The sequence below is a fragment of the Manacus candei genome, unplaced genomic scaffold (genome assembly GCF_025592945.1).
Source record: "Manacus candei isolate 608988 ecotype Guabito, Panama unplaced genomic scaffold, ASM2559294v1 h1tg000169l, whole genome shotgun sequence".
NCBI lineage: Eukaryota > Metazoa > Chordata > Aves > Passeriformes > Pipridae > Manacus > Manacus candei.
In genome coordinates this window covers 559,808-576,988 of record NW_026138217.1, presented here as the reverse complement: position 1 = coordinate 576,988, position 17,181 = coordinate 559,808, and the positions used below count along the sequence as shown (strand labels likewise).

The window sequence follows — 17,181 nt, the reverse complement described above, 5'->3', positions numbered from 1 at the left end:
AGTGCCAGACCCCCACGGGCTTCTCTGTGCGAAGGCAGGGTGGGAACTTGTCGATGAAACGGGTCCCAGTTGTTTTCTGGTGATGAGGAAAACACAAAAAACTATAAAATAAACACCAAACTCCTGGTTAATGGCTCTGTGTGTTAATTCTTGGGGTGGAAAACATCCTGAAAGTGAAAGTATTTGGGTCTGAGGAGAAAGGGATCATCCTCGCTCCCTAAAACCCCCCAGCCCAGGTGATTTGGGGTCTTAAAATAGCCCAAACTCCCCTCAAAATTAGGTTCTTTCAGCTTAAAACATGCCTCTCATTGGAAATAAAAATACCCTCTGCACACCTCAACCTCCTTCAAGTCCCGTGCCCAACCCAGGCCCCCATTTTGGGTTAAAATTCCCCTTGAGTTAAAATCCCCCCCCCCTTTTAGGTAATTTTCATTCCCAAAGGGGCTTTAAGTTTCTTTTCTCTCTCTCCCCACTCCCGGAGCCGGCACCCGCCGAGCCCCGCGCCCGGGCACAGCCTCTCCTTCGCCTCGAGGTGCTTTTCGTTGTTGTTTTTTTTCATTATTCCTCTTCTTTTAATCGTTTTTGGCTCCTTCCCACGCCCCGCCCCCTCCCGCGTGCTGCCGCGCCACCGCCCCCCGGGCCGGGCGCAACCACCGCCGCGCGGGGGGGAGCACGCGGGGGGACACCCCCTTCCCGCCCCGCTCGGGGGGGCATCACCGGCAGCCCCACGCACGGCCAGGGCGGGTATGGGGCCTCTCTGCCAGAACCCCTTTACCCGCCCCTCTTTGAATTTATTGTGTAACGAATGGTTTTGTCCCCGCCCCGCCGCCCCCACGGTGGTTGGTGGCGGCCGGCGGGCAGCGCGGCGGGGCCGGGATGTGGCGGGGTCTGCGGGCGCTGCGGGGCCGCGGGTGAGTGCGGGGTCCCGGCCCTGCCTTCCACCTTCCGCTCCCACCCTCCGATCCCCTGCCCGGGAAAAGCCCCGGTCCCCGCAGCCCTCTCGAGCCCCTTCTGGCCGTGTCCCCGCGCGTGGCGGAGTGGGAGCCCCGCGGGGTGCGGGCTCGGAGTCCGCTCGGGCTGCTCTGCCGGCCCTTCCATCCCCCCTCTGGCCGGGAATCATCCCGCTGCCAACCGCAGGCGCTTCCAACCATTGTTTCCCCTTGTTTTCCATCTGTTTCCCCCTGTTTCCCCCTTCGCCCCGCCTTGTTTTCCCCCTTTTCCCCCTTTTCACCTGTTTTCCTCAGTTTACCTCTTCTTTTTCGTTTTTCCCCGTTTTCACCCGCTTTTCCCTTGTTTTCCCTCTTTCCCTCCCGTTTTCCTCCCTTTCCCTCCTTGTTTCTCCCCTTTTCCCCTTGGCTTTCCCCTTTTCCCCCTTGTTTTTCCCTTTTCCCCCTTTGGTTTCCCCCTTTTCCTCGTTTTCTCTTTTCCCCCTTGTTTCCCCCATTTTCCCTAGTTTACCCCCCTTTCTCCCCTTGTTTTCCTCCTCTTTTCCCTTCACACTCTCCCCCTTTTCCCCTTTTCCCTCTTTTTGTGGACATTATCGCTGAGCTGGGCAACTTAACGCCCGGTGGGGTTGGGAAGCTGCCAAGGTCCAGCTCTGCTTGGGGCGGGGTCAGAGATGCCAGGCCGGCTTTTGCCCCCTGGCCTTTGCCGGGAGCTGGCGGAGTGTTGGGATGTTGGAGCAAGCCAGATCGATTCGGAGCTCACCCTGCACCTCGTGCCTTAGAAATGCCTTTTCCAGCAGTTTTTCCATAGTGAGGAGAAGGGATGTGTGGCCGGGGGCGATGTCCAGGCTCAGTTCCCGGCTCTGGCATCATCATCCCACGGGTGCAATGGGGCACAGGTGGGATACCACGGGACTGGTGTGGCCGGGGAGACTAGGATGAAGGTGTTACTGGGCTGTTGGGAAGCAGGGACCTGGAGGGATTCCTGCTCCTCCTGCAGGCGGAGATGTCAGCACCACTCGGCCATCCAGGTGACCAACGAGCCGATCCTCGAGTTTAAACCTGGGAGCCCCGAGCGAGCAGTGCTCCAAAAGGTACCACTGCTGGATTTTGGGGGGCTGGAAGGGCCTGGGTTGTGCTGCTCCAGGCTCTTCCTGGGGGGGGAAGCCCCATCCTGCCTGGTTCCAGCTCATTCCCTTTGGAGACAGTTGTGACTCCTGTCTCCAGCCCATGGATGCCCCACACCCAGGGGACCAAAGGAAGCCTGTTCCCAGGTTCCCTTTGCTCGTGGGGTGATGAGGAGGATAGATGGAGAGGGAGGGCAGCTGGATGCTGCTCCCACCGCTGTGCTCTCCTGCCTTTGCTCAGGCCCTCGCTGACCTGAAGGGCAAGACCGAGGAGATCCCGTGTGTGATCGGGGGGGAGGAGGTTTGGACACCGACCGTGCGGTACCAGCTCTCGGTGAGTCTGGGGGAGAGCAGAGCAGGGGGCGCTCTGGAAGGAGGAGCTGTTGGACTGGTACCTGTGGAGGCTTTTCTTCTCTTTTCAGCCCTTTAACCATACGCACAAGGTGGCCAAGTTCTGCTACGCCGGCAAGGTGAGCACATCTCGCTGTCCTCCCTTCTCTAGGGGGAAGCAGCAGTATTTTGCCTGTGTGAGATACAAATCACTGTTCATTTGTGAGCTGGGAGGCTCCAGAGGCAGCTGTTGGTTTTCCAAGTCCCAGGGATCTGGAACAAGTCCATACCAGGAGCTCCAGATTTGGGACTGTGATGGGGCAGTGGCTGCTGGGGTTTGTACCTGGGGGTGAGTGACCCCTCGCTTTCTCTTCTGCCCTGGTGGTGGGTTCCTCCTCGTTACCTTTCCCCTTTTTTCTGCAGGAGCTTATTAACAAAGCCATTAATGCTGCCTTGGCAGTGAGGAAGGAATGGGACCTGAAACCTGTCCAGGACCGAGCCCAGATCTTCCTGAAGGCAGCTGACATGCTGAGTGGCCCCAGGCGAGCAGAAGTGCTGGCCAAAACTATGATTGGGCAGGTATGGGGGATACCGGAGGGACCTGGTGGATAGCTGGGGTGAACAGGAGAGAATCTGGGGAGCTGGGAATCAGGGAAGTAGGGCAGGCAGAGCTGCAAAGGTATTTTTTGGCCGTGGGAATGGCTGAAGATGTGAGGGAATACAGAGTGATCCTTGCTCTGCTGAGAAAGGAGGAAGGTGAAGCTGGGAGCCAGGCACCCTGGGAACAGGATCAGTTGGTGAGGGCTTGTAGGGGCCACATCTCTGGGAGCTGAGCACAGCTCCTGTGTGAGAGGCATCCCACAGAGCTCACCTGGCCGTGCTGCATCCCCCTCCCCCCTCCGTGCCTTCATTGTCTGGGGCCTCTCCTGGCAGGGCAAGACCGTGATCCAGGCGGAGATCGATGCCGCTGCGGAGCTCATCGACTTCTTCCGCTTCAACGCCAAGTACGCGCTGGAGCTGGAGCAGAGCCAGCCCCTGAGCGTGGACGTGAGCACCAACAGCATGGTGTACCGGGGGCTGGAGGTGAGGGAGGGCTCCCACCTGCTGCACTTCCCCTTTTTGTCCCAAACTGGGGTGTGGTGGCTCCTACTGGTTCCTTTCCTCCCCCGCAGGGTTTCGTGGCTGCCGTGTCTCCCTTCAACTTCACGGCCATCGGGGGCAACCTGGCAGGAGCTCCAGCACTGATGGTGAGTGTTGGGGGTGTCCGGGGAGAGCCAGAGAGGGAGAGGACGGTCTGGAGAAAGGCTGGGAGAGGGATCTGGTCTCTCAGACTGTGGTTTGGCTGCTCCGGGATCTGCAAGAAAAGAATTTAAGCCTCCCCGTGTCAGTAGGACACACGTGGGGTCCTGCTCTGAATTCCCTTTGAATTCAATCAGCAATTAGACTCAGACATCTTTAATTATGATAAGTCATCCCAGTGGCCACATTTTCATTGGACAGGTGTGATGGCGTTTCCAGGAACTGCCCAAACATGCTCTCCCGGGGTTTTAATTTTTAAGCCAAGTGTGTTTTCACTCCCAGCCTGGATTTTGGATCCAAAGAAGGGAAGAAATACGAAGAGAGGGTTTGTTTTCTTGCCTGATGCTTGTCCTGTGAATGGGCCTTTGGGGCGCTGTCAGGACAGGAAAGTGTAACCACTTTGTATCTGCCCAGATTCCCCTTGGACGCTGCTTTTCGGGTATGATGGGGTGAAGGTAGGAGAGGGCAGGTCGTGGCCCTGGCATTTAGCTCTGAACTGGGAGACAGGAGATCCCCATGGACATGAAAGATGGTCCGAAAAGTCAAAGTACTGGTAAAAATAATCTCTATATGTGTCCCACCACCTGGAGCTCAGGAATACCTGCATTTGCAGGGTGGATTTTGGGGAGAGACTGGTGAATTTGGGCTGGGATTCAGTAACTTATTATTGCACTGAAAAAAACCCCAAACCACAAATTATCCTAAGCTCTTTATTAATTAGGCTCAGATTTCCTGCTGGCCCCAAAGACAGGCCCTCCAGCAACAGTTGGAGGTGGAAGAGACTGGAGAACACCAAGCTTTTAATTTGCAAATGTCACATTTAAACCCATATTTGAGGTGAAGCATTTGAACCTGTTGCTTTTGTAGGGGAGGAATGGGGAGAACAAGGAAGAGGGTGAAGCTAACACAGAGCTGGGAAGTTTTCTGGAGGAGGGAGGTCATTTCTCCCATCCCAGGATTCCATGGAGGTCTTTGGCATTGGGAAATTTGGTGATAAGCTCATCCCAGAGCGGATGAGCTGTGCTGGGATGGGGTGAGCCTGTGCTGGCAGGTCTGAATGAAGGTCTGCATTCTGCAGTGCCTCCAGCACTCTCTCCTCGAGTGTGACAATGAATTCCCATGGGGATGCAGCAGGTGATGGAATCCCCCTGCTCTCCCTGGGGCAGGAGCAGAAGGGAGCAGGGCACCAGCAGGTGACTTGAAAAGCTCAGTGGCAGGTGGTACCTGGAATTAAATTTAGGAGAAAATGGTACTTAATAGGGAGATGTTAATTAGAGCCCCAGTGTTTCAGCCACCACAGTGCTCTTCCCAGGGGTTTAAACGTATCTCTTGCTTTAATAGCTGGAGAGATCAATGCAGTTACTGCTATTGCAGCGTCGGGAACAGGATTTCCTCGGGATCGGAGCAGTCACTGCTCCACTCTGGAATCCAGGCTGCTGGGATTGTCTCCAGTCATGGCCTGGGGTAGATTTCCCAGTTGCCTGGAGAGTTTTACTGAGTGTGATTTAGTTTTCTCACTGTTTGGAGTGGAAGAATTAAAGGGGCCCAGGAAGGAGCTGTGCCTGCACGACCAGTCCCTGGCAGAAGCCTGGTCAAGACAAAGTCTAAAAATCCCCCTCATGCTCCCCTGGGGCTGTGGCCCCATGCAGGGGGGCCCAGCAGTGTGACAGGGACACAGGGCAGTCCCTGGGCCCCCCGTGCCCATGCCTGGAGCTGCAGGGAGGACGCTGGTGCCAAGCCAAAGGAGTGGGGGGTCCCCACCGGTGTTTTCCAGCCCACTGTACTGTTTCCTTGTGCACATTCAATCCTGGCCTGAGGTCTGGTTTCACTGCTCTGCCTGGCACAAACACCTACTGGGTCGGGCCCAAACCTGGTGGCAGCACTGGTGACATCATAGCACATTTCTTGGCAGCGTCGTCCCTTTTCCTGAGACATAAACCAGGTCTGTGTTTCCAGCTCCTCTTAGGGAAGGCAAAACTCATCCCTGGGCAGGGAGGGTGTTGAAGGCTGGCACAGCAAGCCAGTGGCATGAAGGGGAGTTTTGTGCCTTCAGCTGACCAGGGTGGTCACAGTCCTTTCCAAAACCAGTGATGTGGTAGAGGTGGTTGTGAGTGACCCCAAGGTGCCCTCGCTCTGTCTCACCCGCTGCGGGACAGGCGTGTTCCATGGAATTGAAGCATTTCTCATGGCTGTTGTTATCCTGTCCCCAGGGAAACGTGGTGCTGTGGAAGCCCAGTGACACTGCCCTGCTCTCCAGCTACGCTGTGTACAAGATCCTCCTGGAGGCCGGGCTGCCCCCCAACGTGGTGCAGTTTGTGCCGGCGGATGGGCCTGAGTTTGGGGACACTGTCACCAGCTCCGAGCACTTCTGTGGGCTCAACTTCACTGGGAGTGTGCCGTAGGTTGGGAAGGGGGGTGGCAGGGGGAGAGGGGCTGGGTGCTCCTTTGGCAGTCCTTTGAACTCACAGAGCAGGTTTGAGTAGGGCAGACACAGATAACTCTCCATTATTATATGCTAGAATTAAAATAGGGTTTCAAACAGGTGAAAAAAGTGTCTAAACCGGGTTTTCTTGTCACTCAAGGCACAGGAATAGCCAGACTTGATGCTGTGACTTGGCTCAACAAACGGTGCTGCTCGGGGTGGATTTGCAGCCCTGGGCTGTGGCCAAGTGCCATGGGGTGTCAGTGATGCTGAGCTGGTGATGCTGAGGGCCCTGGCAGTCTCCACGGGCTGTTACATCCAGGGATCCTGCTCCCCCAGCAAGGACATGCTCAGATGAGCATGGGGCTGGAAAGGTGGGAAGCTCATAGATTAGTATTAGTGGCTGTGCCTCCTGATGGGAGGTCATTTGCATTTTTATTGTTTTCCAGCCAAGAGGTTTGTCACAGTAAGGACCAAAAGGAAGGGGGGAAAGGGGAGGAAAAGAAACTTCTGCCAGATGCTTTTCCCTGTGACACTGCAACAGTTTATTTTTAAAACTATGGAGTTGTTGTGTAGAGCCTTTGCTTTGATATTTGCAGTTTCATTCCCAACATCTCCTCTTCCTCTTGTAGGGCATCCCTTCTTTTGCGGGTGGCCCTTCATCAGGGGCTTTTCCGAGTGCCATCCCTGTGTGCAAAGGCAAAAGTGCACTAACCAGCATCTCCTTCCTCTTCCAGGACTTTCAAGCGGCTCTGGAAGCAGGTGTCCCAAAACCTGGATCGCTACCGCAATTTCCCACGCCTGGCTGGAGGTAACTGCCAGTTCTTCCACCGTTTTAGAGGAGGCCATGCAGGGATGGGGGGGTCCAGTTTCTCCTCTACTTGGGGAGAAACTAAAGTGAGGGTCAGGATTCCTCTCCTTGGGAGCAGAGGACACAGTAAATTTCCGGATATTTAGAGGAGTTATGGCACCAACAAAGGATGGGCTTTAATGGTGTGGAGCTGGCACTTGGGTGGGGGGTAGTGGTGCTCTGGGGCTGCACAGCCTCCGTGCAAAGTTTGGGAACTTGGGCTGGTGCTTTTTCCAATAGTTTTCTAAGCCTGTTCCAGCTCCATGAGCTCTAGGCTGTGCTCTGGGGATCGTGGCACTCCCTGTTCCCTGAGGAACCGTGGACCAGGCAGGGTGAGCACAAGAGTCCTGGTGCTTCTTGGAGCTGTCACACCCCTGACGACTCCTCCCTCTCCCGTTTTGCTCCCTTCTCGGTGCCCAGAGTGCGGCGGGAAGAACTTCCACGTGGTGCACAGCTCGGCCGACGTGGGCAGTGTGGTGAACGGGACCCTGCGCTCGGCCTTCGAGTACGGCGGCCAGAAGTGCTCGGCCTGCTCCCGCCTCTACGCCCCCGACTCGCTGTGGCCCCAGATCAAAGAGAAGCTGCTGGAGGAGCACGGGAAGATCAAAGTGGGAGATGTGAGCGGAGCTGCCGGGAAGCTGAAGGGCTTTGCGGCTCAGCGGGTGGTTGATGGGATTAGAGACTGCGGTAACTGGCTACTAATTCCTATTGAACCGGCTTTTTATCCGCTGCTTCTCCCCACCACAGCCCCTCCGCGCCCCCCTTCAGCTTTTTTTTTAGTGATTAGAAATTAACTTGTAGCCAGAGTCTGCAGGAAGGATTGTGGAAGTGGTGAGTCCTGCAGACTAATTGAAAAGGGGAGCTTGAGCAGAGGTGTGTTTGGAGCAGAGGAAAGTGTTATTTGGGGATTTTCAGCTCCTTCTCATTTCAGAGTTAACTTTTTGGCACGGTGTGTATTTGCATCACCTCCTTTCTGCCTTCCCACAGCCTACCCAGGACTTTGGGACGTTCTTCTCTGCCGTGATCGATGACAAGGTGAGTTCACTTCTCCTGGTGCAAGAAAGTAACACCACCAGGCTCTCAGAAGTGTGAGGTTACAAGGTTTTTACTTACAGCAAAATAGGAACATCGGTAATAAGTTAGAGCTGATTATCAGCTGTGTTGCATGTCTTAGTCACTGCTCCTCTTGTAAAGTGGGTTATTTCACTCAGAAATTCTGTTGAGTGTGAGGCTCAGAGCACTCAGGACTGTATTTCCATCTCCCACTCCTCCTAAGCTGGAAGAGCACTAAGAGCAGCATATCCCTGAAAGGATTTACCCAAACATCTTTTTAGACCCCCAAACCCACCCCCTTTTTTATTCTTCCCTTTTCCCAAGTCCTTCGCACGGATCAAGAAGTGGCTGGAGCACGCTAAGAACTCCTCCAACCTCACCATCCTGGCCGGGGGCGGCTGCGATGACAGCGTGGGCTACTTTGTGGAGCCGTGCATCGTGGAGAGCAAAGACCCCCAGGATCCCATCATGAAAGAGGTGAGAGCACCTTTGGGGAGGGGGCAGGAGAGGGGCCGTTGGTCCCCATCCCAAAATCCCTGTGAGATGTGTGATGAGCTGCCCAGGGCTCTGTGGGAAGTTGCTTCAGGGACATTCCTCTTCATCACAGTTTAACTCGGGGTGGTGGAGCACCCACTGCTTGTTTTGGGCAGCTGTCCCCATTGAGGGTGTTTTTGTTGGGCTGCACAGGAGATTTTCGGGTGCTGTCCCCACTGAGGGTGTTTGTGTTGGGCTGCACAGGAGATTTTCGGGCCGATCCTGACGGTGTTCGTGTACCCCGAGCAGCGCTACCGGGAGGTGCTGGAGCTCATCGATACCACGACGCCTTACGGCCTCACGGGGGCGCTCTTCGCCCAGGAGAAGTGAGTGCCAAATTCCCAAAATCCCAAAATCCCTCTGCCTGTTCCCTGCTGGGGTGAGCCACGGATCTTCCCTCTCTCCAAAGGAGGACAGCAAGCATTTCCCATGATGCTTGTGCTGCTCTTAGCCCTCCTCCCGTCAAGGAGGGAAGGGGGCAGCTTTAAAGTGGTTTTTCATCCCAAAATGATTTTTTTCAGTAAGAAACTATCCCAAAGGAACATTTGGAGCATATGGGAGGGTGCACCCACAGCTCCCCTCAAGCCAGAGGAGGGCTAAGAGCAGTGTTACCTCAAAGAGAGACCATCCATAAGTTATCATAAAATCATGCAATGCTTTGGGTTGGAAGGGACCTTAAAGCCCATCTCATCCCACCCCTGCCATGGGCAGGGACACCTTCCACTAGCCCAGGTTGCTCCAAGCCCCATCCAACCTGGCCTTGGACACTTCCAGGGCTGGGGCAGCCACAGCTTCTCTGGGCAGTGAGAGATAATTAATTACCTTCATTTTATCGCCATAAAACTTAGAAGGAGAAACAAACTAAGGAACAGGGATAATTTCAGTGAGCTCCAAGTAGCCAGGAGCTGTTTTAGTGTGTGTTAGAACAACATGCAGTCCTGGAAACGTGCACAAAGAAACACAAAGATGCCTTTTGCCCGGTTTTAATGGCTCCAGGGGAGCAGAGGCCCCCCCAGAGGCATTTGCTGTGGCTGTGGCAGCCTTGTCTGTCCCTCCCCAGGAGGATCATTGAGGAGTCCCGGAGCCTCCTGCGCAACGCCGCCGGAAACTTCTACATCAACGACAAGTCCACGGGCGCCGTGGTGGCCCAGCAGCCCTTCGGAGGCTCCCGAATCTCAGGTGAGACCCAAAGCCCTGCCTGGAGATTCCCTGCACGGCCCTGCTGAGCTGCCTGTCCCAGTACCTAAAATCAGCTCTAAAAGAAACCCCCTGAGACTCCATCTGGGGGTTTTAGAAGGCAGGTTTGATCATTACGACCCCGGATGCACGAGAATCTGATTTCTTCCAAAGCGTGGGTGCAGAGTTACAAAAGCCTCTTGCTTTCATTTAGTTCCCTAATTAACAGTTCAAAGCATTACCTGATACTGTTACACCCCCTTCCAAAACCGCCCCTCCCTTAGTACCACCCTTGACACACCTCCCAAATTTGAGGTGAAAGTCCCAAAGATACCTTGTCTTCATCTTCCTCATCTTCTTTCTTGGTCTTTGGCTCAGTATCTTGCCTTCTGGAGCAGTTTCCAAGCCTCTGAATAGCTTTGGTCGTGTCAGGTGTTATGTCTCTTTCTCAGTACATTTGTACAGATAGAAAACTCTTCACCTCATTAAAATCCCTCGTTTGTTAAAATTCTTAACAAAGAACGTTAACCAGCATTTCAGGAATCTTGTACAAAGGTACTTAGCAAGCTAAAAGTACTAATGAGCTATCCTTAAATCTTATAGACTACACATTTTAAGGCATCAGTCCCTCCAGGCATGTCCTTCCTCGTGCTCGTGGTCAGCAGTGCTTTGTTCCCTCCCCACACAGGCACCAATGACAAACCTGGGGGTCCCCACTACATCCTGCGCTGGACGTCCCCCCAGGCCGTCAAGGAGACCCACGTGCCCCTGCGGGACTGGCGTTACTCCTACATGCAGTGATGCCCTGGGGCCCCCAGCCCTGCCCTGGCACTGCTGAGCCCCAACCACAGCTGCAGCCTCACAGAGCACTTAAATTACTGAGCTCTAACCTGACCAGCTTAGGTTTTCTTTCTAAAGAACAGAAATGGTCTGTTATTAGATTGTGGACTCAAAAGGCCTTCTGGTTTCCTTAGTTGTGTGGGATGTGGTTTCGTGGTGAACGTGGCAGTGTTGGGTTGATGATCTTAAAGGTCTTTTCCAACCTAAGTGATGGTATGTGAGCATGCTTAGTTAATTAATTAAGGGGTGGTTGCAGAGGCAAACCTGGACTCCAGTTCTCTTTTCCTGCCATTTTTTCCGTCCCCAGCAGTCCAGCACAATTCCTTCTCAACTGGGCTGAGAGGGAATTAGAGCATGAGACGAGCATTAAGAGGTTGGCCCTTTCCCTGTCACTGGTACAAAGCAAGGTCCCTCACTTTGTCCCCAAGGCCTCCTTTACCCCCTCCAGCAGGAATCCCTGGATGTTGAGGTCTGCCTGTACCAGCCTTCCCAGGTGGTGTGGGAAGCCAGGCTTGTTTTAAACTCCAGATCAGTGTGGTGGGAGCCCTAAGTCATGTTTTCTCCCCATTCCTGAGCAAGAGCAAAGCCTCCCATCCCTCAGAATATTTGGGAAACAGGAAGGGAGCTTGGCAGCAGGTAGGTTGTGCCAGGAGAGGGCAGCTGTGGTGCTGCTTGGAAATAAGTTTAAGTGCCTTATTCCATCCCTCCAAAGCCCTCAGTGGGCACTGCCTGCACGAGACCTGTCAGGTGAGTTCAGGGTGGGCTCAGACATGGGGCAGAGGAGCGGCAACACTCTCCTTGGTCCCCTTGTTTTATTACTGGCTGTCAAGGCCTGGGAACACTGTCTCCAGTATCCCCATAAGTTGTTGGTTGCTCCCACTGCTCTGATCCTTGTGTGTGCACTGGAAGGAAAGATCTTCAGAGATGTTTCAGTCATGGGAATGTTCCTGCACAAGCTGCTCAGGTGGATGTACTGTCCCCAACACCCTTAGGAGGAATTTAAGTAGGAGCGGGAGATGCTGGGACAGCAACAAGAGGTCCAGGACCCCACTCTCATCCTGGGGAGCTGCTCTCTGACACAGCCCCATCTCTGAGGCTCTGCCAGCTGCTGAGTTCAGGAGTTAAATTAGAAATTTAGTTAGTTCTGACCTTTGTGGCCTCCAGTTGCTCCATCAGCCAGGACTCAGCGGTGGGACCTGCAACATAAACAGGAAAAGGGATCTGAGACACGAGGCCTTGAGTCCTCCCAGGATCAGTTCTAATTTACAGATGTGTTTGTTTCTAACACCTACAATTAATAACTGCTCAATTAGCAGGATTTGCAGATAGAGTGGATAACCCTGTTAAGGCTGTTGTAATAAGCATTAGGTATTGATCTCAGTATTGATATCAGTCCGTGCCTGGGCTGAGGCTCAGGGTACAGGTCAGGGAGGAGTGGCAGTAATTCCTGTGGATCCTAGTTCAGCTAGAAAAATGTGCAATAAAAGAAATTACAAGCCTCTTTATGTTGTTTCGTGAATTATTTCTTCAGATTGTTGCCAAATAAAGAGTGAAACCAAATGGGCACTTGGGACCTTTAAATAAAACCAACCCACTATTGTATTTTCTGCTAAAACCAAGACATTCTAAGACTTGTGTGGGGAGAAAGAGGCAGAAACAATAAGTAAGTGCTTCATTCAGAATCCCAGAATGGTTTGGGTTAGAAGGGACCTTAAAGCCCATCCCACCCCCTGCCATGGGCAGGGACACCTTCCACCAGCCCAGGTTGCTCCAAGCCCCATCCAACCTGGCCTTGGACACTTCCAGGGCTGGGGCAGCCACAGCTTCTCTGGGCAACCTGTGCCAGGGCCTGCCCACCCTCACAAGGAAGAATTTCTTCCTAATATCCCATCTAACCCTGTCCTCTTTCATTTTAAAGCCATTCCCCCTTGTCCTCATCCATGACACTCCAAAGCATTCTGGTGCTGCTGACTGGAAGGGCACACAGGAGCCCAGCTCACCAAAAATGCCCCAGTTCCACAGCAATGGAACTGTGGGAAACCCCCCAATCTCACACCAGTGGGGAAAGGACTGGACTCTGACTGCAAGGATGGGCTCCAAACCCCTGGAGATATCCGGATGGGACCACAGCAACATCCTGTCCAGCCAAGTCTCCTCCTGGCCCGTAGCTTAGGATAAGCCCCCTCTTCAAATCTCCTCCAAATGGTATTCCCAAACGTTCCCAGCCTGTCCCAATCTCTCATTTAAATCCCATTAAGGGCTCTCACCCCCTTTGCAGGCAGCCAGGAGATCCAGGGAGCCACAGCCCTGGAGCTGAGCGTCCGTCCCAGCCACTGCTTCGGCTCACGCCTTTTATGCCTCAAGGCCGGAGTGTCAAGTGGATTTTTGAGCCTTGACTCTGAATTTCATGGCTTTTGTGACTCTAAATCAGTCTCCTAATGCTATTTAAACGTTGGCTTTTTGAAGCTGATAAACACTTTGGTAGGTGTTTGGGATAGATGGGGCCTTCCAGAGCAGACCCCCGGTCACGTTCCTGCTCCAGCATCCCTGTTTGGATGCCCATGGAGCTCTCTGTCCTCTGCCAGGATGGGGAAAGGGGCCTGGGGAGGACACGGGGGCTCTGCATGATCCCAATAAAGACAGGCAACAGGTTTGGAGCACTCTGGTAGGGCTTCAGTCCCATTCCCGTGTGCAGCCTGGCTCTCAGCAGTCCCCAGCGCATCCCAAAGCTCTGGGCTGTCCATCCTCGGAGCCGGGAGCCGGCTGGGAGGCTGAGCCAGGTTCTCACTAGGAAGTGGCAGATTTTCCCCCCTGATAACACGCAGCTCCATCTGCTTCCCGTTAGCGGCCCCGGCCGGGGCTAATTGGCAGATCAAACCCTCCCATGTCCCGCGTTAGGAGCGGCCGGAGCGGCCCCGACGCCTCTTGGATGGAGCCCAGACACCTTCCCTGCCACCCTGGGCTGTGCAGGGGTGCTAATGGGAACCACCCGGAGCAGCCCAGGGAAGGAACAGGCTGTGAGAGGCTCGGAGCCCCTGGCAAGAGGAAAAGTGGGAATCCGAGTCAGCGCAGAGCTGTAAATCCCTGGGGAGTGAAGGGGGAGAGGCAGAGGGTGGGCAGATGTCCTGCCCAGGGAAACCTGCAGCACCTAAGTGTGACCACGTCCCCCACCCCCGGGGCTTTGCAGGGACCCCAACGTGTCCCAGAACATAGAGAGGCTCTGGAAAAATGTATTTGGTGCCCTATTTCCACTGGCTGCATCCTGCCGGGATTTAGAGCAGCAGCCCCCTTGCTGTTTTAGCACTGAGCAAGGATGCTTCTGCTTCCTGGGCAATTTAAACATTAAAAGAAAAATTAAAATGTAAAAATTAAAATTAAATTTAAATGTAAAAATGTTTTGAATTGCCCAGATTTTCCATAAAAGAAAACAACCACCATAGTCCAATTGTGCCTTAATGCTACTCAAGCAGCACTCACCAATTTGGCTTTGTTTTAAGGAGGAAAGGTTTAACCCACTAAGGGGAACATCTGCCATTCCCCACCCTGTGAATGGCTCCAATTCAGGCCGGGTCATGGGGCTGGAAAGCTCAAGGATGAAGGGATCACCTCAAGCCTGGCACAGAACACAACAACTGAACCTCAGAGGGGGGGGTCTTGATTGTGTTTGGCTTCGGGGGTCAAGGGAGAGCCCTTACCCCGCCCTGAGGGGACAATAAATGAGCTCTAAATCCCGGCAGGATGCAGCCAGTGGGAATGTGTCACCAAATGTACTTTTCCAGAGCCTCTCTGTGTTCTGGGACATGTTGGGGCCCCTGCAAAGCCCCGAGGGTGGGGGACACGGTCACACTGGGGTGGTGCTTCCCAACAGGCGTGCCTGGAAGTGCCTGGAGCTCAGGTCTCCTTCCTGATTTGCCAGCTCCCACCACCACTTCATGGAATCCTGGGATATCCTGAGCTGGAAGGGACCCATAAGGATCATCCAGTCCAACCCCTGGCCCTGCACAGATACCCCAACAATCCCTCCCTGTCCCTGAGAGCATTGTCCAAACAGTCCTTGAACTCTGTCAGGCTTCCCAACCGCAGCACCTTTTCCTGCCCACACTCCAGGAAACCACACAAGCCAGACTTACCAACAGATCTCCACGGATCCTACAGATCCCTGCCAAAAACATCTCCCTTTCCCTCCCTGTGCTGGTCTGTGGTCTTGGGGCAGCAAGAGCTTGGCATCACACTCCCCCTCCAGGGATTTTTGGGAACAGCCCATGTTTTCCTATTTTTCCATTCCCTGAAAAACAGGATGATGAGGAGAAAAGAGCCACAGGGATGAGGGTGATAGGAAGAGAGAAGAAAACATGATGCAGGAGAGATCCAGAAACCCTGAGCATTCTGAGAAGAGGGTTTTTCCAGGGAAACAGAAACTCCTTGGCCTGTTTTTTTTCTCTTCGTGCCTTATACTATTTCCCCTTTTGCCATTTTTGCCTGAGGCTTCTCCTCGCCAGTGTCTTTGTGCTTTGTGGCTTTGGGAGAGCAGAGAGGTCCCCGGGGGCTGCGGGAGGAGGTGTTTGCAGTACAGGGATTTAGCAGCAGATGGTGGTCTTTCTTTATCCCGTTCTCGGCACACCGGGAAAAGCAGAGGGCCCCCCGCTCCCACCGGGCTGGCTCAGCCAGGGGGGCTAGGGTGGGAGCTGAGGGACCCCAGGACCGGGAGGGATGGCTGTGGGGCTGAGCTGGGGAACAAGGAGTGGGTTTAAGCCAGAGGGGAGGAAGGGAAGAGCCTCAGGGTTCAGCTCTGGAGCCGGATTTTCCCACAGTGCGGATGGGAGAGAGCGAGCAAAGAAACACCGGCGGCAGGAAAGGGGAGAGGGTTTGAGTGTGTCGGCCCTGCTCCACAAACAAACTGGGGTTTAAGGGCCAGAGCAAGTGCCTGCAGTCCCCATCCCCTCCAAAAATGCTGCAAAATTACAGAGAGGCTTCTAATATTTAACATTTTTGTTAAAGCCCCAGGTCCTGGAGTCATGAGAATGCAGCGGGATGTCAACTTCCAGCTAAGTTAAATAAAGAGGGGATTCACAGCCCTCAGGCTGACACAGCAAAGCTGGAAGAACACATGACCTTACCTCAGGACCAGGAAAAAGTCCTGGAAAATAAAGAGATCGGGAGGCAGAAAGGCCCCCAAACATCCCCCCTCCTTTGCATGACTACAGTGCTCACTAAGCAATTAAAAATTGTGGGAGGCATCCCTGTGGAGAGATCTCCCTCCTTCCCAAGGCATCTGAGGACCCCTGGATCCCTTCCTCCAGGTTTGGGCTCCTCTTCCCAGACCCTCAGAGCACAGGTTGGGCTCAGGGGGCACCAGTGGGAGCTCTGCAGCTTTGGCAGGGGAGTGAGGATCATTCCTATCCCAGCATTTCCCACTTTCCCCCAGGGAGGGCTTGTCTGGAAGCCTGAATTCTTTTGGAGCCAGGCTGCTTGAGAAGAGGAACAGGTGAAGGCAGAGTCTGGCTCTGTGGCTCTCCAGGGAACCCCCCGAGATAAATCACTCTGTGCTGTCTGACGGCCCCGGGGTTGGCTCGGGAGGAGAGGAAGGACGTTCCTGGCAGCAGCAGGAGCGGCGGCAGAGTTGGCCCGGGATGGCCTCGGGATTAAGAGGGAACTTTTGCATCTGCCGAGCTGCTCCAGCGCGGCCTTTCCCCTTCCAGCTGCGACTCTGCCGCCTCCAGGCCCCTCCCCCGGCCAGACCGGCCCCCGAGGGATGGGGGGACACCACAGGGAGGTGAGGCACAGAACCACCCCAGCTCAATCCCCATTCCGTGGGATAGGACCCGGTGGGAGGGAAGGTGTGAGTGTTCCCGTGTGAACCAGCCTCTCCAAAGGCTGGACCCTGCCAGGATGGGCAGGGAGAGCTCCAGCCCTTTTTTCTCAGGTGCAGGCATCGTTCTGCAAGCAGCAATATCCCCCAATACCCACGGCATCATCATCCTCACCTGCCTACAGGCCTAAAGCAAAGCACAGAGCTCATCCCCACAGTTCCAGGGACAGGGGGTTTTCCCTTGAACCACCATTTCATCACACCAGGGGCCGCCTGCACCCGCAGTCCCTCTCCGGGGGGGGGGGGGTGTGGGGTGTGGGATTCTCCCCTAAATCCTGCTCCTGTCCCTAAATCTAACCATCCAAGGATCAGCACCAGCCCAGAGATCCACCCTCACCACATCACAGCCCTTCACATCACATCCCCCCTCCCCAGCCCTTCGTTCGGGTGCTTAAAATGTATCTGCAGTACCATCTCAGCTGCTGTTTTTCATCCCTCAGCGATAAGGCATCTGTGTGTACACAGCACCCAGAGAATTACTCACAAACAGCGGCTCCTTCCACTGGATGTTCCCCCCCTCCCCCCGCACCAATTATTAACATTATCCCAGCAGCAGCCCCACTCTGCCTTGTTTTCGTCGCAGGTTTTTCTCCCCCACCCCACCCCTCGTTTTTCCCCCCGCCCTGTGTCGTGCTCGCGATTTGAGATCACAAACGTGACATTTCGGTGCTTGCCGGCGGTGCCAGGCGGGCACAGCTGCCGGGGACAATCGATTCTCCCCGCCTCGCCTGCCCGTG

The 17,181-nt window shown here is 54.5% G+C and overlaps 1 protein-coding gene across 2 annotated transcripts; it reads left to right on the top strand.

Moving 5' to 3' along the window:
* Nucleotides 1-834: 834 nt before the first annotated feature.
* On the top strand, nucleotides 835-12,076 carry ALDH4A1 (aldehyde dehydrogenase 4 family member A1). 2 transcript variants are annotated; one of them, XM_051773428.1, is made up of 15 exons: nucleotides 835-911; nucleotides 1,945-2,038; nucleotides 2,313-2,405; nucleotides 2,494-2,541; nucleotides 2,825-2,980; nucleotides 3,335-3,484; nucleotides 3,574-3,648; nucleotides 5,911-6,098; nucleotides 6,860-6,933; nucleotides 7,393-7,589; nucleotides 7,960-8,007; nucleotides 8,350-8,502; nucleotides 8,764-8,885; nucleotides 9,620-9,738; nucleotides 10,424-12,076. In XM_051773428.1, exons 1-15 carry the CDS (start codon nucleotides 877-879, stop codon nucleotides 10,534-10,536), a joined length of 1,665 nt encoding a protein of 554 aa, XP_051629388.1. In that variant the 5' UTR covers nucleotides 835-876; the 3' UTR covers nucleotides 10,537-12,076. The 2 variants fall into 2 exon arrangements, with proteins under 2 accessions (XP_051629388.1, XP_051629387.1); XM_051773427.1 differs by lacking the exon at nucleotides 835-911 and adding an exon at nucleotides 1,818-1,843.
* The last annotated feature ends 5,105 nt before the right edge of the window (nucleotides 12,077-17,181 follow it).